Source organism: Nanorana parkeri, unplaced genomic scaffold (genome assembly GCF_000935625.1).
Source record: "Nanorana parkeri isolate BGI_ZX_2015 unplaced genomic scaffold, ASM93562v1 scaffold193, whole genome shotgun sequence".
Taxonomy (NCBI): Eukaryota; Metazoa; Chordata; class Amphibia; order Anura; family Dicroglossidae; genus Nanorana; species Nanorana parkeri.
This window is the reverse complement of record NW_017306461.1, coordinates 493,249-517,950: the sequence shown is the minus strand read 5'-3', so window position 1 is coordinate 517,950 and position 24,702 is coordinate 493,249. Positions and strand designations below refer to the sequence as shown.

At 37.4% G+C, this 24,702-nt stretch overlaps 1 protein-coding gene across 2 annotated transcripts in view; it reads right to left on the bottom strand.

Annotated features, from left to right (window-relative positions):
- Positions 1–24,702, bottom strand: part of GPC6 (glypican 6) — a 450,840-nt gene that overhangs the window by 259,892 nt on the left and 166,246 nt on the right. For both annotated transcript variants that reach the window (XM_018555360.1, XM_018555361.1), the window contains exon 3: positions 778–1,169. In XM_018555360.1, the coding sequence (XP_018410862.1) occupies positions 778–1,169 (392 nt within the window). The remainder of the gene's footprint in view (positions 1–777; positions 1,170–24,702) is intronic.

Here is a 24,702-nt window from a genome sequence, read left to right as displayed (position 1 = left end):
TTTGTTTTGATTTATATATTATATGCAGATAACAATATGATTTGACATGATTCTTACTAAGCTTTGGTAAAAGTAGCTGAAAATTTTCAAAATTAAAAATAAGATAAAAGTGAATGACAAACAATAAACATAGAATTGCTATTTCTTTTGAATTGGCCTGATCTTGAGTAGAGAAGTTTAAGAAATTAAAGCAAATACTAGTATAATGTCTCTATATCCTGATCAGGACATTAAATTCAACATTATTGTGACATAGTCTATATGGGTCAATGGAAGTAAAGGCATTCCTTCCAAGAGGCAAAATATGAAATACTGGCCTTATCAGTTCCAGAAATATATATTATTTTTTAGGGCTCAATTAGAGAGATTTCCCCTCACTTAATGTCCTCTCCTGAAAATCCCTGGCAGCTACACAGACAGAAATAAAAGTGTTTTTTGTAGGGTATGGGATGGCTAGGCGAGACTTAAAGAACTGCCGGAGTTCTATTCAAGCCTCACTTAAAGTGACACTAAACTCAGGAGTTAAGCTTTAAGAATGCAATAGCCCCCCTCCAGAAGGAAGGACAGTGTCAGCAGGAATTCAGAAATGATTTGAGGATCTACAGCCAAGTGATGCACAAATAAGATACATTTTTGCTAACAGTTAAGGTACTTGAATGCATTTTTAAGATTTAACACTTAAGTTTAGTGTCACTTTAATTTTAAACTAGAATAAAAAGTCAAGATTTAAACAAACAGTGCAATACAATGACATTCAAATAACAACTTTGTTATTACCTTAGATACCCTATTGATAACCTCTCGGCCTACGGCAAGACCTTGGACAAAGGTTCGAGCTGCAACAAAAGCTTTAGTTACTTGGGCTTTTAGCTTCCTTGGTACTTCTCCAAATGGTTTCAGCTGGTCAATATACTTGCTTACACACTCAAGATATTCTTCTGAGAAATGATATTGAGGATTTATCAGCTGAAACATGCGTTCCAGAAGACGGGCCCAAAAATCATTTAGCATTTCTTCCAAATTGACATTTCCTCCTGTATAGTAACGTCTGAGCTCCATCAATAAATCCTGGAATACCTCCGAATTCTGTGTGTACAAAAGCCCATATGTCCTTACAAATATTTCATTTAGGGATCTTTGTGCATTTTCCAGAAGTGACTTGAAAGATTCTAGACAGAGTGAAAAAAAAACATTAAGAAGTTTTAGGGAGAAATGCAACAGAATCATTTAAATAAATGTAAGATTTCAAGTATCAGATTAATTAAACAATTGTCACATAGAAACCAATCCCCTTCCAGCTCAAATTTAGTGCAATTATAAATGTTTGGGATAAACAAGATCTTTAGCATATGGTTTTTAATTAAACACCAATAAAAACTGTTTTCATCTAAGTACAAAAATACATACATGTTTTGTCATTATTTAAAATATATAATACCCATCAAATTTTAATTTTACTATTGGAAATATAACTTCAGCATTGCTACATTTGTTAAATAAAAATAAGAAATATAGATTACACTTTGTTTTGGCATTGACCAATTCTTGGGCTTTTCTTTTTGTACCTTACTTGACTTAATTAAACATTTATATTTAAATTAGTGCAAATTAAAGACAATTAATATCCATTATTAATCATTAATGAAAAATAATATGCAATTATGTTTATTAATCACATCTCATTGCTTTCTAACATTAGTAGATTGCTGAAAAAAGCATAAATTAACTACTATGATTTACTGACTTTTCCCAGCAAATGCCATTTTTCCTGGAGCTGCCTTGTTACCTTAGATAGTTTACATACTTAAAGTGACATTAAACCCTCAGATTTTTTAACATAAAACAATACTGTAATGTGTGCCTTACTGTAATCCATGGTTGTTTCCGTTCTCTTTGCTGCTCTTCCTTTTAAATCTGTATCTGTTCTCATGCTGGGCAGAACTTCTGTTTTGCAGCACACTGCCTTATCTCTGGAATGGCTACATGGTGTCTGTGTGTACGTTTGCAACCTGAGCCAGCACTACAGGAAGAGGCACTCAGCTGCAAAGGGATGTTCTCCCCAAGCATGAGAAGACATGAGGATTTAAAAGGAAGAGCAGCAAAGAGAAGGGAAACAACCATGGATTACAGTAAGGCACACATTACAGTATAGGTTTATGTTGAAAAATCTGAGGGTTTAATGTCACTTTAAAGGGTAACTTCACTTCAAAAGATAAACATGAGAAAACCTTAAAAAATGTATATAGCATATATAATTGTTGCACGCACCATATTGCTATTTAATGTTATTAAAATTACCTTTCTATTTAAAACTGTAGCTACTGTAATGTCCTAAATCTGTGATAAAAATTCAAAGCAATATGGCAACCTGGAGCCATATGCACACTGTTGGTGTATGGAACGCCTCCAGAAACTGCTATCAATTTCCCATTTTAAATTGCCCCATAGAGAATAATAGAAAATTGTATACATTTTCCTTAAAGGAGAACTATGGGGTTAGGGCTTTTCTCCATAGTTTTCCTTATGGTAACGGGAGGACACAAACTAGCATCCTCCTGTCACCCTAAGCTCAGTATACCGCAAGCTGTAGATGCCGCAGCTGAAGCGGATCCCACAATTATGTCTGGATCTGCCCAGCTGCGTGAGTGACAGCTGGCTCTGCTTATCTAGAGGCAGAGCCAGCTGTACCCACCCCCTCCCTGTCTGTTCCACCAGTCAGCACTGGAGGATAAGACAGGGGAGGGGGGAATCCAGTCCCTCCCCTATCACTGCAGAGAGCTGTGACAGGATCGAGAAGTGAGCGAATGCCGGTATGTGTTCGCTCACTTCCCGATCTACTAAGACGACCTGTGACAGTTTCATTGTCACAGGTCGGCTAGAACTATGAGGATGAGTGAAAAGTGCTTACCTCATAGTTCTCCTTTAAGATTATACATTTTTTTTGTCTGTACACCTAGATTATTTGCTTTTTCTGCATGAAAGACAGGCAGCATATAACACATCCAAAAACCAAAGGAACCATGGGACACCAGCACTTACTGCAAACCAAATGCAGCCAGTGTTTGGACTATGCCCTAGAACAGAGGTGGGGAACATCCGGCCCTCCAGCTGTGGTGGAATAACAAATCTTATGATGCATCTGTCTCTGGGAGTCATGCCAGTGGCTGAAGGAATCTTGCAATGCCTCATGGGATTTGTAGTTTCACCACAGCTGGAGGGCCGGAGGTTCCCCACCCATGCCCTAGAACAACAGAATCCCCTTCACCTACCAATTAAGGTTACAGCATTTTTCAGCTGTTGTGCTTTTTGCAAGCCTATCACATTTAGAATATTAAAAAAAACACAGATATAATTCAAAATTACATATGGTTCATTATATCTATGTGTGTAAGGCTAGTGAGAACAATGCTGAAGTATTTAAGGCAACAAGTAGAAGTAGATGGGAATAGTTAAAACTGCAGCCAAGGGGAGCATGTAGAAGTTATATAGGTCTCCAGTGAACTTGTGAAAGATACAAACATAGACAAGGAGCTTACTGGCAAGAGGTCATGTATACAATATGTCCTATTAGCTTTAAAGAGGGGCCATAATTGTTGGCCAACTATGCTTTGACGTGAAAGGCAAAAAAAAGGTTACATAATATTTCTGGATATTATAATAATACAGTTCTAATGCTAACACTTTCCAGTACCTATGTATCAGCACAATGTCACTCTTGTTAAATTATTAATTTCAACATATTGATGATATTTTGGAAAATATCAAAGGAAAATTACCAAGCACTTTGCTTGTGCAGCATTTATCTGCTAGACCTGCTTTATACAATTTATGTGGCATCAAAACATTATTTGAAAGAGTATTGATTTCTCTTTAAGGTCACTGGAATTAGAAATTGATCCAACACCGTCTTCTTGAGATATTGAAATATACATTTATCTCCCGTTTCAATTTATGGCATGATATATTTATGCTGCCTTCTAAACTAATGTCCTCCTTTGCACATACACTATGCATATATGTAAAAGCAGTGGAAGGAGTAAAACATATTTTAAATGTATTTATTAAAGTATCTGACATATCCTGCATTTGTTGTCATAAAAAAATGGACACAATTTTTTTTCTGCCGACTCACGCTGTACCATTTAAAGCAATGGCTGACCTGTGTTCATGCTTTGAAACACATTTGTTAAAACGTGTGGGTGTGAATGCACCTTAAATGTTTCACTCTGTAGCCATAATTTTCCAGCACAAGTTTAAATTTGTTATTATTACTGTATGGATACATGAAAAGCCCTTATTGTATGCCCTCTGATTCATTTTGCCAGGCTACCTTATGTTACCTTTTGTTAGGCTCCAGTTTTGGTCTAGCTTTCTTTTTCCAGTTTATATTTTAAAATAAGATAACTTTGGTTGCTGGGGTATAATAACCATCTTTTCAACCAGACACTTTGATAAATGGACTTTCGTGTTTCCCTAATGTCCCTTTGTTATAATAAGTATATTCTGAAAGGCTGGAAAGTCTATTACTAATACTCCCAGCAAACATTGATGACAGCATGGAGCAGGAGGAAATCATGGTCTGTATTTCTTGATTGACCCAGTATCTGTGAAAAGATGACTAGGGGTTGCAGAGAGTGTAGTTGTTTTTAAAAATACTAAAATGAGGGGGATGCAATAAGGAAGAGGACAACAAGTCAACCCGGCCTCCAGTGTCACTGAATTAGCCAAGAACCCTAGGATGATGGTACAAACAATTTTCAAATAGTCTTCATTTCAGAATTTTTATAAACACTGTAAATGGTAATGCTCAGCCTTGGTTTCAGCATTTAGATCAACTAAACTTAATAGTTCAATAAGGGTTTTCTGTTCTTTAATAACATCTAATGCCCTAATTTTTAATATTGTATTTGTCATTTTTACATCCATCTGCAAGTTACCATTTAGGCATCAGATGTCATTGAAATATGTACTTTTTAATATAAGTATCTCTGATTGTGTTTATTTTGTTTGCTATGGTTATACAAAGCCAGCACTGTTCAACCCATTTTTATCTTGTAATTGTGAAAAAATATAGTACATATTGCAGAAAATATTTATTTGGCTCATGGCCACATTTCATACATCAGCACAAGCAACACAAAATTAAATCCACTTATTTAATTAAAGTGATACTAAACTCGAGAGGTAAATCTTAAACATGCATTCAAGTACCTGAACTATTAACAAAAATAATCTTCTTTGTGTATCACTCAGCTGAACATTATCAAATCATCTCTGAATTGGTGCTGACACTGTCCTTCCTTCTGGAGGGTGGCTACTTTTGTTCCGCATGGTCCCTGTGTGTTGTAAAATAGCCACCACTCCAAGCTCACTCCAGTGATGGACTATAACAGCAAAACAAATGAGTAAACTAAACACAAGATTTATATCCATCATGGGAGTGAGCTGGGAGTGGTGGCTACTTTACAACACACACAGAACCAAGGGGAAGCAAAGTATCCACCCTCATGAAGGAAAGACAGTGTCAGCATCACTGAAACCACCCACAACGTATTTACTGCCGTGCAGCCCCTCTCAGGTAAAAACAGACAGCCTGTAGCTAAAACTCCAAGTTTAGTATGCGGTCAGGTGGAACTGTTTGGAAACGAGATGGTATTTACTTAATTGGTAGCACATTTGATTCAAAACATTTGTTTCTAGAGCCCAAACGTTTTCTTGTTTTAAACAGAGTGGAAAATGCTAAAAATCCCTGTCAGTTTTTTTGCCCTCTGTGTTCCACTGGGGAGATCTACCATCACTTCTTGTACTAGACACAACAGGAATTAGGAATAATCTCCCATAATGTTCACATTTGGACCTATCCAAACCAGAAAAGGTGTCCCTATGAGAAGATTACTCCTTTCTTCTAGTTGGGACAATAACTAAAAATACTGTATTTTCCCTCTCTTTTAGTCTTGGAGACAATGGCCCCCAGGATATATAAAGTGGGTGAATCTTCCCAATGGGAGACACAAATGGCAAAAAGACCCTGACAGGGTGTCATTCCCTACTCTACACTATGTCAACCTAAAAGAAAAAATATGGCTTCAGTGATTATCCAAAGTGTTATTCCACTGATAAACTAATACTAGATCCTCTTCTGTTTACTCATTTGTAAGAGATTTAATTGAATGTTTGCTGGGTAAGGTATGTCGTTTTACTGATGACACAAAAGGTATGTAAAAGGGATCATATTCCTGGGGATGTCTGCAGTATGGAAAATTATTTTGCATTGCTGGAAGATTGGTCGAAGCAGTGAAAACTGCAGTTCAATATTTCTAAATGCAAAATAATGAACTCTGGGAACAAGAATCCTCTCATGTAATACAATGTTGGGGGTTTAGTGTTCGCCATAACTACAAAAGAAAAAAATTGGGGTGCTAATTTCAGAAGACTGGAAAATGGATAAGCAGTGTTGCCAGGCAGCAGGGAAAGAAAACAGAATTCTGGGGCGCATCACTAGGGTACCAGCAGGAAGAAGGAGGCCCCAATTCCACAAAATAGAGATTTAATTAATCTAATTAAGAATGATGTGGACAGTTTTGGTGACCTTATTTACAAAAAGATATTGCTATGATATAGCAAGTACAGAGACAGGCAACAAAATAGTGCAAAGCCAAAGGGATAAAAGGAAAGATTGCAGGAACATAATATGAACAGCCTTGAGGAAAGAAAGCAAAGTGGGGACATTACTGAAACCTTTATATACAGTACATTAGGGTGTGAATAAGGTTAAGTATAGCAGTTTTTTCTAAATGAAGCTGAGCACAGAGCCATGAACTCAAACAAAGGGGGAGGAAACAACAAAACTAAACTTTAAAAAAATATTTTACCAAAAGAGTAGTTGAGTTTGTAACAGACTTCCAGCAATCAATAAGAAAGGAATTTAAACATGCTTGGGATGATCAATATAGGTCGATTTCCCAGAGAAAAAAAAGGTAAACTCCTTTACAAAAAAAGATAAAGACTTAATGGACCACTGGGTCTTTTTCTGCTTTCACTCTTCCATGTTCGTATATTTCTAAGCACTACTCCAAGGGCAACTAAACTCCAGTGAAAGAATTGTGGGGTGGGATGGGATATCCCAAATTCTGTATTATTATATATCTAGACAGCACGGAAACTAGTCATAGGGCCATGTGGTCCCTGTGCTTGTTACTAATTTACCCCTAAGGAATGGCTGAGCTACTCAATAGCACAAACAGCACTTTACACATAAACACTAATTTAATATATAATTTTCATTGCAGTATTCTTTTAATGTCTTTACTTACATAGCCAACAATTTATTCACAATGCATTGTATTGCTTCTCAAATTGTGACTTTAAAATATAATGGCCAAAACTATAACAGCTGGTGTGTTTAATAATAATGTTTACAGTCAATAATATTTTCTACAGAAATCAGGTGGGAGTCTCAATGTTGTGAAAAGACTTGAATTCTCTCCAGAAACTGTAGACTAAAAATTAGCCTGAAGCTATTCATGTGTACTTGGCCATGTATCAAAAAAACACTTTTGTGTGACATTTTAATATGGCACACATTAATAAAATGAATATAAGCCTATTTCGCCTCCCAGATTTTTTTTAACTTCCTATAGTTAGATGTACAATATTTCATCTTTTAAGAATTACATGTTCAAAGAGACTAATTATATCTTATGAGAATGCATTGCTGTAATACGATGAGATTTTTATATGATCGAATTTTCAGGGTCGCTAATACTTACACTGTGATAAATAAAAACAATTACCAAATATACGACTGCCAGGAATCATAATATCTTCTAATATGAATGTTATAAAGTTATAAAGTTATACAACGCTAAACCTCCACTGGGTCTAGAGAACAAACAGTAAATATGTAAAATAATGGCCGGTCGGTTATCCTGTTTTATATCACTTCTAATATATCAAGATAATCAAAGCCAATGGACTTAACCACGTAATGTCATTTCTGCAATAGCTATATACTGTTTGCAAGAGCTCACTTCTGTCTTGCCTTTAATACTTTAATGTTAACCATGTCTAATACTAAAATCCGGAAGGATAAGAAAAGTAAATATAGAAAAGGAGAAGAAAGGATAGTAAGAAGATATGCCATTCCTCTGTATGAAGTTTATAAAGTGGTAGTTCGGGTCTGGACATTCCCCGTCAGTTTGCTTATGTCCCAGTTACCCCCTGGTCTAGCCACTGCCCCCCTCCATTTCTGTCCAGGCACTCCAAACCACCTTGTGTGCTCTTATAGTATTGTTAAGCCTCGCTGTTAGGTATTCCATTGTCTGGATTTCTTTAATACAAGCATATAGATCAGTTCTGGAAGGTGGGGTTGTTCTCTTCCAGTGTAACGATATCAAACACCTAGCTGCCGTCAGTATATGTTTGGTTAATTTTTTATCAGATTTCGACAACTGCGGGAAAGGCAGACTCAGCAAATAGTATAAAGGATTCAGGGGAAGTGGATGTGCAGTTAAGTTTTCAAGTGTGTGTTGCACCATTCTCCAATAAGGCTGCAGTTGTGTGCAGGACCAAAATATATGGAACTGGGAGCCTATATTCCCATCACACCGCCAGCAATTTGGGGACGTCAATGGATATATAGAGTGCAGAACCTCAGGTGTATAATACCAATTATATATTATTTTATATATGTTCTCCCTATATATTGAACATGTCGAGGTTTTGGCTGCTGTGCTCCATATAAGTTCCCATTGGTGTGGCGTGACCGTGAGCCCCAGATCCCTATCCCACTTTAACATATAGGGCAGTTTAGTTAGGCTGTCCTGGCTTTCATCATTTAATATCTTATAAATATATTAAATCAAGCCTTTTGAGGTATGAGTAGTGGAACACACAGCTTCAAATTGCGTTCGTCTTGGAAATATTAGGGTGGGTGCGAGTGTTTGCGCAAAATGCTTTATCTGCAAATAGGAGTAGAGTGCACGTGAGGGGAGGGTGTATCTCTCCCGCAGTCTTCCAAAAGGAATCAGTTTGAGAGAAACCTCGTCTAGAAGATCTCTAATATAAAACAAACCTTTGGCCTGCCACATTTCTAACCAGTTCCGTGACATACCAGCCGGCAATTTGGGGTTCAGTAGGAATGATGTCAAGGACGAATGAGCTGTTGTCAAACCTAGGGAGAACTTGACTTTGGTCCATATATCTAACAAAAGGGCCATGGAAGATAACAATTTATAGTGAGGGAGTTGTATTGGACAGGAGCACAGCAAAGAGTTGGGGTGTATTGGTCAAAGCCATAGCCCCTCTATCGCCGCCCAGCTGGTAGGCGGGTCAAACCTATATATGTATATATATATATTTAAACAAAAGTGTTGGCTATTTTTACACTTAGATAGAAAAGCTTGTATGTATACTGTAAATATTTTATAAATATATACAATACACTTATATAGTGACAGATGTACTGAGCCTGGTTCAACATTCAAAGGGCATAGGTGTAAGACAGATTGTTAGGTGAGTGTTGACCACAAAAAGGTCTTCAGTTATCCAGTGCTTCCCCCTGTGGAGATAGATTTGCTCAAGGAGCAGAGTGTGTGGATATGCAAGGAGCTGTCCAACATTATATACAGGCATATTATGATAAGAGAGTGAGAAAGATGAAAAGGTAGAAAGCCTGTACAGCCCAGGATAGGCAACGTCATGGACAGGGGATTGAATATTGTTTGTAGGTGGAAAATGCATGATTTTTTTACCTTTAGTAAGCAAGGCAGCAAGCAAACACAGTTTTAATGCAGGAGGGCTTTGTACAGCAAGTCCATAGCATAAACAAACAGGTAGCACTTATACCCCTATTTAGTGTTCTGTCAGAAGGCAGCCCTTTCACATGGCAGTGGGCTGCCACAGCAGAGAGAGAACTCTGAACATCAGTCAGCTCACACATATATAAAGGACTGTGGACAGCGGAAACAAATGAGGTCTTGCTGCCAGATAAGATGTGAACCTGGTAGAGGATGGCTTTATCCCACCCAAAGCTCTACAAAGCTTTGGGGCTACAGGGCACAGAACAGAACTTACTAAGATTCTGAGAAAACAAAAAGTTTGTTTTCTCCACATCAGCCATAAACACTGGATCCCCTTACTATGTGTATGTGAGAAAACCTAGCTAACACATATACACCGTCCACATTCCTGCCAGCCAGTGCCTTTACAAACCCTCCACCTTTGCTCAGACTTGTGGAAGAAGCACATTTTACTAACATACAGTGGGTCAATAACACAACATAACCTGTTTGTTGTACCTGACAAACCATGTCCCAAACATCAAAACAGTTCAATATTAAGGCTACTTCTTGTACCACATAAAAGAGACCAATAAGGTTAAAAGAAAAAAACATAGTAATTCCAAAGATACAAATGCACACATAACCCCCACTCGCTTGTTGTCTCTCTTTCCATGTCCCACACCAGACACTCTCATGATGGCACATATACCAAAGTATATAAAAATGTTTGTGTGCACATTTTTTCATATATACTTCACCCATATTTCAGGGGACTACATGCAGTACAATGTTCACATTATCCAGTCTTTCCATTTAGAGAAATACTTCACATATATAGTTCATTCATTGTAGATAATAGTTCAACAGGATGGCAAAGTAATACCCTAGCCTGATTGTCAATGAGAGTTGCAGGGACCATTTATTAGTGCCAAGCAAATTGCATCATAGAGACACATGCACATGCATATTTTTCTCAGACACTCCAGCTACATATGGGATGAGACATTCGTACATATGAAAAAATACAATAAAAAAGAAAAAAAGAAAAATACAGCAAGTCCAGATTCCTTCACCTATTTTTTACAGATATACCATGACCTGGATGAATGAGAACCTTCACAGACAAAATACTTTCTTGTATTAAAAAGAGTATAGACTCCAGAGAGAGAAACAGAGAAATAATCTACATTGGTAAGACCTCATCTGGAATATGCAGTTCAGTTTTGGGCACCAGTTCACAAAAAGGATGTTATAAAACTGGAGAAAGTGCAGAGAAGAGGCATGGAGGAGCTCAGCTATGAGGACAAATTAGCTGAACTGAATTTGTGGTCTCTTGTGAAGAGGCGATGAAGGGGGGGTGGTCCTGGTGCCGAAGCTAGCCGAAGGATCGGCCGAAGCTACGGCCAGATCCTTCGGCAGCTTTGTGAATAGACCCCTATGTATAAAGACATAAATGTAGGGATGTCCCGATACCCTTAATGGCACCCCAGTCGTGCCAGGCAGATTGTGCGGTTGAAAACACTGTGCGTTTATTCTAATGCAGAGGGGGGCAGCGGGGCTGGTTTTCATTCTTTTTCAATTTGTATTTACTTTGTAAACATTTTTAATTGTAATTTATTTTTATTATTTTTACTTTATTGTCTTTTTATTAATTTTGTTATTTAGTTACAATTTTAATCAGTTGTTATTTTTTTAACTTTATTTTATTATTTTTTACTTTTCCTAACTATTTTTTTCACTTAAATTTATTGCTATCACACATTTGCTAACAAACCCCTGTGTGATAGCATTTGGAGGTGACAGGTACTCTTTATTGGCCCTGTCACCTCCAACACAGGAGTTCTAGCACAGCACAGCACTGTGCTAGAACTCCTGTGACAAGAACGAGCCGGGGACAGGGGAGGGAGGTGACAGAGCCTGTCACAGATCCATGAGTCCAGCTCCGTCACTGCTCCACGCCCCCTGCCCTGTCACTGCTCCACGCCCCCCGCCGTCACCGCTCCACGTGCAATGGAGGTGCGTCACGAGCTGCTGATAGCTTTTTTTTCTCCTCTCATGTGAGGACGACGTCGGCGGCGCTGAGCGGCAGAGCGTCGCGTCACTGCTGTGGGTGGAGCTCCAGGTCGCCGGCCAACTACATTAGACCCCACCTGGAGCTCCGCCCACAGCAGTGACGCGACGCTCCTCCAGCCTGCCCAGAGGACCCCAGCCACCACGGAAGGTAAGAAAAAAAAAACATAGCGCAAGCTTTGGCGCTAGGTATTGGGCCCGATTCCGAAGCTAGCATCGGTATCAGGACATCCCTACATAAATGGTCCATAGAGTGCGCATGGTGCCAAATTACTCACTTTAAGGTCAATGCAAAGGACAAGGGGGCACTCTTTGCATCTGGAGGAAAAGAGTTTTAACCTTTGCATACGGAAAGGCTTCTTCACAGTTTGAGCTGTGGAAATGTGGAACAGACTTTTTCAGGAGCTAGTTCTATCTGGCATAGTTAAATGTTTTGAAAAAAAAATCTGTATGCATTTCTAAATGCACAGAATATTTCTAAATATTGACTTCTTATAAGTATAATAAGCACCAGAGATTGTTGATCCAGGGAATATCTGATTGCATTATGGGATCAGAAAGAATTTGTTTTCTCTGTTGGAGCAAATTGAACAATGCTTTATAGTGGTTGGTTTGCCTTCCTTTGCATCAATGGTGGGTAACTATGGGCATAGCGTTCTCTTTTAGGTTTTTCTTTTTTTTTCCTCTTTTTCAACCTAACTATGTAACTATGTAATAAACATACACTTGAGAAGGTTCAGGTTTTTATCACATTGAGTGCATTTTGAATATAATTAGAGAAGATGATAATTAACAAATGTAATGTATTTTAGGATGATTCACATACAAAGCTAATAATAAATGTAGTGAATATTAAAATAAATATTACTGAAAACGGCCATTGTGATTATGTTGTTTATCTTTCCTAAGAGAATTGTGCAATATGTCAATGAAATATTTTCCAATGCTTTAGCACTCAAACATGTGAAATGTCGAGGGATGCATTATATAGTTATATAGTGCAAATAGGCCATAAATCACAACAGTTATAGATCTCAGGCTGTCACACATAGTTTTTTTTAAATATACTAGTGCTGGCCAAATAATAATTTTTCTATGATTTTAAAAAAGGATGGTTACATAAAAATGCACAGTGGTTCAAACATAAGTCAGTAAAAAGTGACTTTATAGATATCAACACATATTTTCTAAGGAAGGAAAATAACTGGTTCACAGTAGCAGAAATAATGCATCATCTGTATATATTCCCTGAACAAGGAATAATGGTTTAACAGTTAAGAAGAATGTGACATTTAATAGTGACCTGTATTAACGATGTTCAGTACAATATGTTTTAGAGTAAGGGTGACCATAAAGGCTAGAGTTCTGCAAGTGAAGCAAGTTTGACATGATAGGCCACTTTATGGTCTGCCCAGAGGATAATAGCCAACACCTTCATTTTTTTAGAAGTGCTCAGAACACATTGAGATTTTCCAGCTTCAATGGTGAAACAGGAAGGAAAGCTTATCTGAGTGCTGTCACATGTTGTCCTAATATATAATATGCCCCAAAGCTCAAGCAATACAATGAAGGATATGTTTCCCACACATTGTTTTAGAAACATATTTACACTACTATGACTATCCTAAATCTGAACACAAATAGGACAGTCTTGTAAACAAGCTAGGCAATTATCCAGATCCATGCCATATTTGTTAATGCACAACCAAGATCAAATTGAAAGCAGATTGTTACCTAAAAGTTAAAAAACAACAAGCAAGCAGGCTTTTTGTTGTGGCAGAAAATAACATACTATGTCTCTTTTGCAAAAAAAATCTTATTACTTGCTCGCAATCGTCTTTGGAAAGTACACTGAGCTACTCATGCATAGCACAGTGAACATTCTCAGCATGCCTCAGTGCCAGAACAAATTAACTCCTCTGTGCATGTGTAGGAGTTAAATAACCCTGGGCCAGCTAATTAAGATGGCCAAAGATGCAGAACCTGGAATAAGACCAGATGAAGATGACAAAGGCGGTGCTTGTACATGTGATATTACTGGAGAGGAAGCAAGTATAATAGGGACTTTAGTTACACTTTAAAAGACCCCATCAACGTTCAGGTTTTATTTTGCTAAAATATATTTCTGTGCACAAAATCCATGTATACTACTTTACCAACTCGCCCGCAACTCAATCCAACATAAGGCCTCGCTGTAGAGGCATTGCAAGTATCAATAGCATCACTAGACAGGTAACCTTTTCTAAGTATGCTGTAAAATAATCTAGTCATTGCCTACAGCATGAAATAGGAAGACATTACTTTGAGCTGACAATCCTGGTAGATCCTAATGTACGGCAGTCCTTGAAGATGTCTACCATGCTATTTTGTGTTGTGATAACCAAACACCAAATACCAGTAATGCTATGAAACACCCTCACAATTAATGTCAGCAAGGATAAAATCCTGTAAGTATTTAATTGAAATGCCATCAATGGGGAAATGACTATGCAGAGGGAGTCAAAAAGAGTCACTTTCTGCTAACAGAGATGCAGAAAGATGACCAAAGACAGTGAAGCTTTCCCGCAGTGAGTTTACACAGGAGGCTTAACATAAAATACTGTATGTGACCTACCAAAGTCAAATTGCACATTTAATACCAGAATTGAAGTTGAACTCAGTGGTCTTACTAAAGGCAAATAGGCTGTTCACTTTGCAAGGAAACTTGTACTTTGCAGGGGAACTTTCCCTTAGCTTAGTGACTTTTTTTATTATCATATGTCAAGTTCTATTTGACTGTAACAATAGTTCTGGGGATTCAGTAAATAAAGTTTACTTTTTAATGAACACACTGGGGTTGATTTACTAACCTTATAAACACACCACGAACGTGTATACACCTCTGCAGTGTGTTCCCTCCCAGCATGATCTATGGGTTTAATCTAAACACCTTTGTAATGTGTACACACCCAGCAGGTGTGTTGTGCAAAGCCCTGAAGGAATTCCAAGGTGATGTTGGGTAAATTAGCTCTATGTTGTGTTGCTTGCATTGATGAATGCAAGGAATGTAAATGCATGAGCTAACCATTTTTGTCTAAACTGTGAAGCAGCATTATATATGCATCATGTGCATGATTTTTCCAAATATGGCATTAGTGGAAATATGCTTTTAGAGACTTTTTGGTTGATAAATACGTTTTGCTGTGTGAAAATCACACACACCTGGTGTGTGTGTGTGTTTAGGTTAGTAAATCACCCCCACTGTGTTAATTATAAAGACTAGTGTTTCAAATAAAATAATTGTGTTGTAAAAGTGTTGCAGCCACCAACTATGTTTTTTATTCTAAAACTGTATTTCTGTAATGGTGTCTGAGTGAATACAATTCTATGGCATTACTAGACAAATACCAGTATAATTTGTTATGTAGCTACAGTCAGTTGGCTAATTTTTGGGTGCCTAAATATCTATACTAAGAAGAAATGTTATTATTTAATGGTGCCACATTGTATGCAATAAAACAAAATTATTGTTTGAAGCCCCAAGTCCAATCAAGAAGAATCAGGAAGGAGGGCTGAGCAGTTATGATCTTCTCCTCTGCCCCTCCCAAACTGTCCATTTTATATTAATAAACATATGTTTATATGTTCATATTTTACCACCAGATAAAGCACAGATCAGTGTGTGTTATAAAAATTACCTTTCGATAGACACTAAACTTCACCACTTTGTGGGTTATGACTGCCTTAGAAGGGGTAATGTATGGTTTTTATTAAAAGAGAGTGCTGAATATTGTGTTAGATTACAACTTAAGTTTATTATCCTAGGTGAGATACCAGGCATACCTTTCCCAGATAGCAAGGATAACTTACCACAAACTTGTGGCAGGGTTAAACTGTAATTCTTGTTAAGTTGCTGCACACATTCCTGGCAAGTTGTGGACTTGCAGCACAAGTTCTAGTTGACACTTTTTGAGTTTGTAGCAAATTTGCTTTGCAAGTCTACAGCAAGAGTCGTGTAGGTCTTAGCAAGAGCTCTGCAAGTGTACAGCACTTTTGCGAAGCACGTTGATCTGAAGACTTGCAATGCAGACTAGCTGTAATTGTGCAACAAAATTGTGAAGCTTGGTAAGTCTGCAATACTTTAGCAAGTCATTTTCAAACTTGCAGCTCAATTGCTTGCTATCTGGGTTGTTATCAAACCAGGCAATCTGCAGGAGATGAGCGGGAATCAGTCAAGTGTGCTGGCTGTTGACTTTCCATGAAAGTTTTATGATGGGTATCAACAAACAGCTAGGCCTGGGCCAATTCACTCCAGCAATAAAGGGGGTCCTGAATATAAAACTCTGTCCTTGTGTCATTTGGATGAATTTAAGTTTTTCAGACTCTCTTACCTCCCTGGCGGTATTCCCGAGTGTGGCTCAGGGTTAATTTTCAGTACCAAGAGCGGTAACCCCGAGCCACACTCGGAATTGGGCAAAAGTGTCACTTACCTTGTCCCTTATTTTTTATAATTTCTTATAATTATTTATTAAATTATAATTTATGATTTCGTGTTTCAAACTTTATCATACCTAGGGTGTCTACTGGACTCTTGTTTGGACAGATTTAGAGAGTTATTCCTAAGATTTACTAAGAATTACAGGCCTACAATATAAAACAACAAATTGCCATGAAAAACAATGTACCGCTTTGGCATGCTGAAATCCTGCATAATCATACTGCCAGGGAGGTTAAACAGAACACCTATTTAATGGGTGATCTGATTTACTTATATTTAAAAATTATACATTTTAATAATCTGAATGAGACAAAGATGGAATGTTTTAATCAATATTGAGTTGCCCAGACGTCATTACTATCACACTATAATCATGAGATCATTATTGTTTTGACCATAGTTCGCAGGAAATTCAGTTTTGTTGTTTTTCATTACAGTGTCCTGTAAGACATTTTACACACTTTTTAGGCATACCTCAATTCCAAAGAAGATATAATTCAAGAGTGATCATGGTGTAAAATGTATTTTTACCAACAGTTGGAACAAAGTTAATGTATTTGATTAACATCCATTTCTCATGTGATTAGCACACTTTATCAAGGCATTTGCATATACACAGGATCCCTTGGGGCAATCCTTATAACCACAGTTGATGTATGCATCTTCCTGTTGTCAAGGGTTTGAGGATCTGCAGCAAACAGTAACCTATCTCCCGGTGCTGTTAAAGATTGATGAGGCAGAAAAGCTACAGAGGATCTAGAGAAATTGGAGGGTCACTATCATTGATGTTACATGAAGGATGAGGAGGGGAAAGGAATACAATTACCATACTCTTTCATACCATCATCCTGTATTATACTGACCAAAAAGGAAATTTCTTTATTATTTAAAGCACTGGTTACCTGGCCTCAAGTTAAAAGGTGGTATACATTTTTTTTTACTGAATATGTTTTGAAACAACCTGACACAGAATCTAAAAAAAAAACCACATTAAATGTTAGCTAAAACTGTCACAATAAAACAATAATAATAGTAATAATAAAATCACTGTTGATACCATAAAGGAATTCTCTGGAAGTATGATTGCATATTGCAATTGCTGAACTACTCTACTGAAAATGATAGTTTCTTTGCTGTCATGCTGATTCAATGGTTCATATACCTTATACATTATTGACCAGAACAAGTATGCAGATCATGAGCTCTTATGTTAGTCTGATATTCCTGATTGGCATGCTTATTACAGGTCAGTGACTGTCAACCAGGCAACTAACATCTCTTTAATTGACTGGTGTCAGCCCTTCCCATTATGTTTTGCCAAACTACTTAACCACTCCCACTGTTTTCTTATCCACCGCATAGGGACTAATTGACTTGTAGTCTAAGAAGAGCACAGCTAAATAGCACACGACAGCTCTCAATTTCTGACAAGAGTAACAGGTAATGTTGCAATAATTAAGCACTTGCTGTTAAACCTCCTTCCTGTCCAGGCCATTTTTCAGTATTCAGCCTTGAGGTACTTTGACTGACATTTATTCAGTCATACAATGCTGTACTGAAATTAATTTTACACCATTTTCCTGGGGACACATAGAGCTTTCTTTTGGTGGTATTTAATCACCACTGGGGGGGAGGGGGAGTTATTTTTACTATCTAACAAAAAAGTATCAACAATTTTGAAAACAAACTGTTCCCCCTATGTTATCTTATGAAACATTTATTATCACACCAATGTTTTGGGTAAAATATAAAAGATGGGGTCACATTGGGTAATTAGACACCAAACATGTCAAGCCTTAAAATTGCACATGCCTACAAAATCACAAAGAAACTACCATACCCTAAATTGGCCATAGGTGAGGCTTTAAATCGATTTAGTGTTATCAGTGAATAATGGTCCTAAAATGATTGCTTGCAATCCGACATTCGTGGTAATATGTAACATGTGCGGCGCAATGGGCACAATTGTAGTTTTCGCACGTAGGTGCACCCGATGCATGTTTGCATGTGTATATGGGAGCGAGGGACTTTTAAATTTTTTCTGTGTTTTTTAAATTTTTTTATATGTGATTTCATTTTTTTATGCTACTTTAATTTTTTTAAACACTTTTTTACACTTAACTTTATTGCTATCACATGGGGAACCCCAGAGAAGCTGATGAAGCATAGATCTGCTTCAGCAGCTTCTCCCCAGCTTCTGTAGCTGGGATTGACAGCTGAATGCAGAAGTAATGTAATATGCATCACTTTCCGCATTCAGAGAACGGGAAAGAGATTGGTGGGAGATCATGTACTTATCTCCCTCTGATCTCCAGTGACAGACCCGGCGATGGCGGGCACACACCCGCACCAAATATAAGCTATCTAGTGGCTCAAAAGACATTTATTTAAAAAGCCATTGCTGGCTGATTACATATTATATAGTTTTCCCACTTGTGCGTGCGCCGGGTGGCATGCACGAGTGGGGGTGGGGAAGGACGTTTCAAAACGTCCACCCACATCTACAAGGCTCCCGGCCAGCCATTTATGTATGACCGCTGGACATGAGGTGGTAACAAAATGCTTTTGATGGTATATTTAACAAACCAAAAGGGAGCAAATTAGAGCAGTTCATTGCTAGGGCTTACATATACTATAAAGGTGTATCTGATCCGTTACCCACTTGACACACACTATTATGTCATGGACATCATTATAGGGTATAACACTGATGTTGGAGACCAAGCAAACTGAGCAGTGTCACCATTAACCCAATTTATGCTGCCAAATGTTATGCCACTGCACAAAATTGATGGCCACTGATGGTAATAATCATCAAGATTTTGTACCAAGTTTTCAGATTATCTGTTTTATTTTGTGCCTAGAGTTCTTAACAAACAAGCTTAGCTTTTATATTTTCAACACAAAGACCTCTTTTCAGGTGAGCAACGTCAAATTACAGTATACACTGCATGTAAAATCAAATTCCTAAAATATAATTTAGACAAGAGCCAAAGTGAATAGCGTAAGCCATTCAATTTTGATCTGAACAGGGTAATTGAGGTCAGATATTCAATTATACATGATATTGCTAAACTGTCAAAGGCATTAAATCTTTCTTCTCCTCTAAAAAATTTGCTATGAAAACTACTTGAATAGATAAACATTGAATGTAGATCCAGGAGACCTAATTTATAATTAAGAGGGTAGAAAAATAAACATGTGTAACGTTCATTGACAGCTATTTATACTGTTCAACCTGGTGACACTAAATACATTTACATAAAGCAGTTGAGATATTATCTGTAACAGTTACTACTGAACAAATTATAAACTAAAGTGATACAAAAACAGAACACCAGTAACAAACAATGTAATGTACAGTATAAGCGCAAAACATAGGTGTTAATGAATAATGAGAGATAATCCAAGAGATTCAGATTTGAAGCAGGTAAAGCATATGACTAAAAAGTAGACACTTCCCATGTGAAAAGGTAGAAGCAGACAAGCATAGACTTAGGCTAACAAGAAATATTTTGGCCAGCAATTTGTGTCACGCACAAAGATTGCTATGTGCTGCAAGCTGCTTTAAAGTACATCTAAATTCTCATGAGTAGGGATAAGCTCAGGTTTGGATCAAACCCACTATAAATCTGAGCTTATACAAACACAGAAGACACATGGGCCTCTTGCCCAATCAGCTGCAGGTCAGGACATTCACAGCCCCGCAGCTGTCCATAAAAAATGGGCGGAATGCATGTGCCAAAATCATTTACTTTATCTGGCCACATTAGACAAATGTAATTTACCTAATATAGCCGTGTAACCATATAAGGTCAATGATGTCACTGCACTCTGCCCATTTGCTTACAATGCAATGGCATCAGTTTGCAAAATGAAAATAACTTTAACCCCTTCGTGACGGGAGACGTACAGTGTACGTCTTGTCACTTTGTGCCTATATGACTGGCCACGTACACTGTACGTGACGAGTTATATCAGGCTTTGTAATGCCGGTATTTGCTGATTCTCAGCATTTAACAGTCATTCATTAATGTCTCAGTATTGAGGCATTAATTAATGAAATAATTAAGCTTTTTGTAAAAGCTTCTTCCTTTCATTAATGAAAGAATGAAGCCGTTACATGCAAATAGAGGACCGCAATTTGCGATCCCGTATTTGACAGCTCAAAATAGCAGAGAGGCAGCAGTGACTCACCTCACCTCTCTGCTATTTGTTTTGACAGTTCGAGAGCCCGATGTTTAGATACATTTCACTGAAAGAATACAATGTATCTCTTTTGAGTGAAATGTATCATTTCGTCTAGGCACGATCAAAGAGCTTTTAGTGAGATCTGAATCTGACTAAAGTCAGGATCAGTCTCTAAGGTTATTATTAGCTGTTCCTAAGTTTGGATCAGCCTAATAGCCAAAAATAAAATAAAAAAGTTAATTTATCAAGCTGTCATAGTGATTGCTTGATATAAACTGACAAGAAAAAAAAAAGTTTTTTTATTTTATTTTTATTTTTTTTACAAAGTGTAAAAAAATTAAAATAAAGTGTAAAACAAAATTAGGAAAATATAAATTATATATAAATATATTTTTTATACTATAATTAATATAAAAAAATTCTAAAAAAAAAAAAATAATCAAAACTTGTGAAAAAAGTGTTTTCTTCTAGTTTTTTTCCTAATTTTTTTTATTTATTCAAACTAAGTGAGGGGTTAGGTACACATATGTGATATAATTATATAGCCCTATCTGTCCTCTAAAAAACAATATATAATATGTGTGGGTACATTTAGTAAGAAAGTATATTACTGCTGTGGAAGAATCACACAGCAAAAATGTCAAAAATGTGTCAGTCATTTATGAACAGAACCTGAAAACTAGCTCAGTCATGAAGGGGTTAATAGAAAAAAGTCAGTAAACAACTGATCAAGCACCTACAGGTTTCCCTGGAGTTTGGCTTTAATAACCTTTTTTTTGTACAAAAAAAAAAGTTTACACACTGTAATAATTTGTAAGCATACTTTATGAGCAGCATGAGAGGCACAGTGCAGTCTGAAAGCTGGACAAAATTAGTATACAAACTGCTTTGGCCTGCATGTGATCTTTATAACTGGCTGCCATGGTGATGGCATGGAACATTTACAGGGAGCAGTGCCTGCACATGTTAATCTACAGATCCTTGACTCGGACCTCACCTTTCTTCCCCACATCCAATCACTATCACTAGCCGCCTCCACCTTCGTAACATGTCCAAAATACGCTCCTTCCTCACCAAAGAAACCGCAAAATTACTCATCCACTCCCTTGTTATCTCTCGTCTTGACTATTGCAACTCCCTCCTCATTGGCCTACCTCTACACAGGCTATCCCCCCTTCAGTCTATCATGAATGCAGCTGCTAGACTCATCCACCTAACCAACCGCTCAGTGTCTGCAACCCCCCTCTGTCAATCCCTACACTGGCTTCCTATAGCCCAAAGGATAAAATTCAAAATATTAACAACCGCGTACAAAGCCATCCACAACTCTGGCCCTGGCTATATCTCCAACCTGGTCTCAAAGTATTACCCTAACCATCCCCTCCGCTCTTCACAAGACCTCCTGCTTTCCAGCTCCGTCATCAACTCCTCCCATGCTCGCCTCCAGGACTTCACTAGAGTGTCTCCCATTCTATGGAACTCTCTACCCCAACCTGTCCGTCTATCTCCCACACTGACTGCCTTTAGGCGATCCCTTAAGACTCATCTCTTCAGGGAAGCCTATCCCACCTCAACCTAACCACTGAACAATCACTTTCTCAAACAATCATCCCCGCACAGCTACCTCCTCATGTATCACTTGCCCCTCCCTTTTAGATTGTAAGCCCTCACGGGCAGGGCCCTCCTTACCATCTTGTCTTAAATTGTATTGTGACTGTAATGTCTTCCTTATATTGTAAAGCGCTGTGCAAACTATTGGCGCTATATAAATCCTGTATAATAATAATAATAATAATGTTGGTCATTATGGGCTGCCACTGTGAAAATGCAAACACCTCAGGTTCACTGGAGTTGATTTACTAAACACAAATAGGCTGTTCACTTTGCAAAGGAATTTGCACTTTGCAGGGGAAGATTACCCCTAGCTTAGTGAGTGAGATGAAGCTCTGATGACTTCTATCATCCAATCATGTACAAGCACATCAGTTATTCTTTGGAAATTACATTTAATCACAGTCTCTAAGCTAAGAGGAAACTTTCCTTGCAAAATTCGAATTACCTTGCAAAGTAAAGAGCCTATTTGCCTTTAGAAACTCCCCTTGGTTCATGAGCTTTTTTGGACTTCAAAGGTGATGTACATGCTCTAGGTTAGTGACTAAGAAAGAACTGAAGCCAGAGACAGCTAACCAGCTAATATATGCAGGAAGAAGCTACAATGGTGGCCTTGTGGGGGTTTTACGTCATTTTCAGGCCTAAAATGTGGAATATAACATGGGTGCAAAAATGGAAAAAAGGGCCTCAGTCATGAAGGGGTTAAATATGGCAGAAAGAAAAGTTGTCTGTACAAAGACAAAAAGTAATTGGAAGGGAAAACCTCCACCTAGCTGCCAAGCCTTAACAAGCAATCAAAGACATAATCATAACAGAATATAAGACTATCCTTCATATAGGCCAAACGAAAATGCAAACATTTTTTTTTTCATTTTTTGGGCACGTAAGATTAAACCTAGCCAAATCTGGCCATTCACTTCTAAAACAGGTCAATGGTAGCAGAATAACCTACAACCAACAAACACATACATGGCAGGCACAGTCAAGTAACAATGGTTCTGAGCTGAGACTTAGACCTGAACCAGAAAAATTGGCATCATCAAAAGACTTTAGTTTATCTGACCGACTTTTATCCAACATCGGTGTCAATAGGCTATCAGTTCAAAAGTGAAATTTTACACATCAACATATTTTACTTTTAAAGTATAATTTATCTAGAAGGTCTGATCAGGTCAGCAAACTATGCCTTTTCAAGACCAAAACATTGGAATCTATCACTAGGTTGGAACTGAAAAAAATAGGTTGTTTGTTGAACAACAGCCGATTTGAATCATAATATTTCAAGGAAAACATCCAGAAATGACAGTAGCATTTTTGTCAAGTGATTGAGGAAATAATGCACAAAATGTGAACGTCTAAAGGTTGCCGTGGGTAGCATTATTCACACCACACTATGTTGTTAAATAGTCACTTGTTTTCAAAAAAAGATTTAGACATGTTTATCTGTACTGTCATTTCACAAACATTCTCTTTTAATGCCATACAAATGAGACAAATGGATTGACAGCTAAAGGTTAATGTTACACATGCTGGAATACCCATGAAGTCGTTAATGTGGAATGTTTAGCAGTCAATATGACAGCTTTAGTTCTCCCAGGCTTTTTCACTGTGCAGTAATTGTCTTTTCAAGAAGACACATGGTCAGCCCCAAAACTGTCCTGTCTGTCAGTGGAGAGAAGATAAGTCTAGGAGTATACTGCCCTGTGGGGATAGTGACTGAGATCTGGCAGCTAGAGATGCTCTCAGTTAATGGAAGGTAACAATTACATAATCTGCAAACCAGAGAATTACTTTTCAAAATTCATAATATGTTTCATAAGGAACACTATTTGAGTGCATGTATTAGAAAAACACGATTGAGGGTGCATGTTTTTAAAAAATCTATATGTTTTTAAATGAATCTCAAATGTTACTTGCTTCAGGCTTACAATAATGATGGTTGTAACAGGGAAGAAGGGGAACACAAGAAACCTAATGTGAAAAGTAGTATTTTGCAAAAATGAGGGGTTTAATTCTGCATAATAATGTTTTTATGTAGTTTACATATATTATCAGTTAATGCCATAAAAAGAGCATGCACCCAAAGAGACCAATTTAGGTCCTGACACAGCATTTTATGGAATTAAAAAAAAGTTACAATCAGGAACTTCCCATAAGTTTCTCAAACATTTAAATTATACCTTAATGTGAAAACATAATGATCCTCTACACAAACATTTAAAGTGTACCTGTGCCTAGACTACCTTAATGTGAAAACATAATGATGCCCTACACAAATATTTAAAGTGCACTAGTGCCTAGACTATAGGCCTTAATTTCTAACAGGCAGTAAAAGAGCTTTAAAACAAACACCTTTACCTCTCTGACCTCTGACACTTTGGAGAAATGAATCTACTAAATGTCTGAGAAAGATGCACAGCACACTGCCCTGTATAAACTATTCTGAAAATAATATTAATAAGAAAACACCTAAACTATTCCAGAAATAGGTGCTATATGTATATTAAATGTGCATACAAATTGTACAAACAATTAAACAATTAGCAAAAAGTGTATGTGTATATATATATA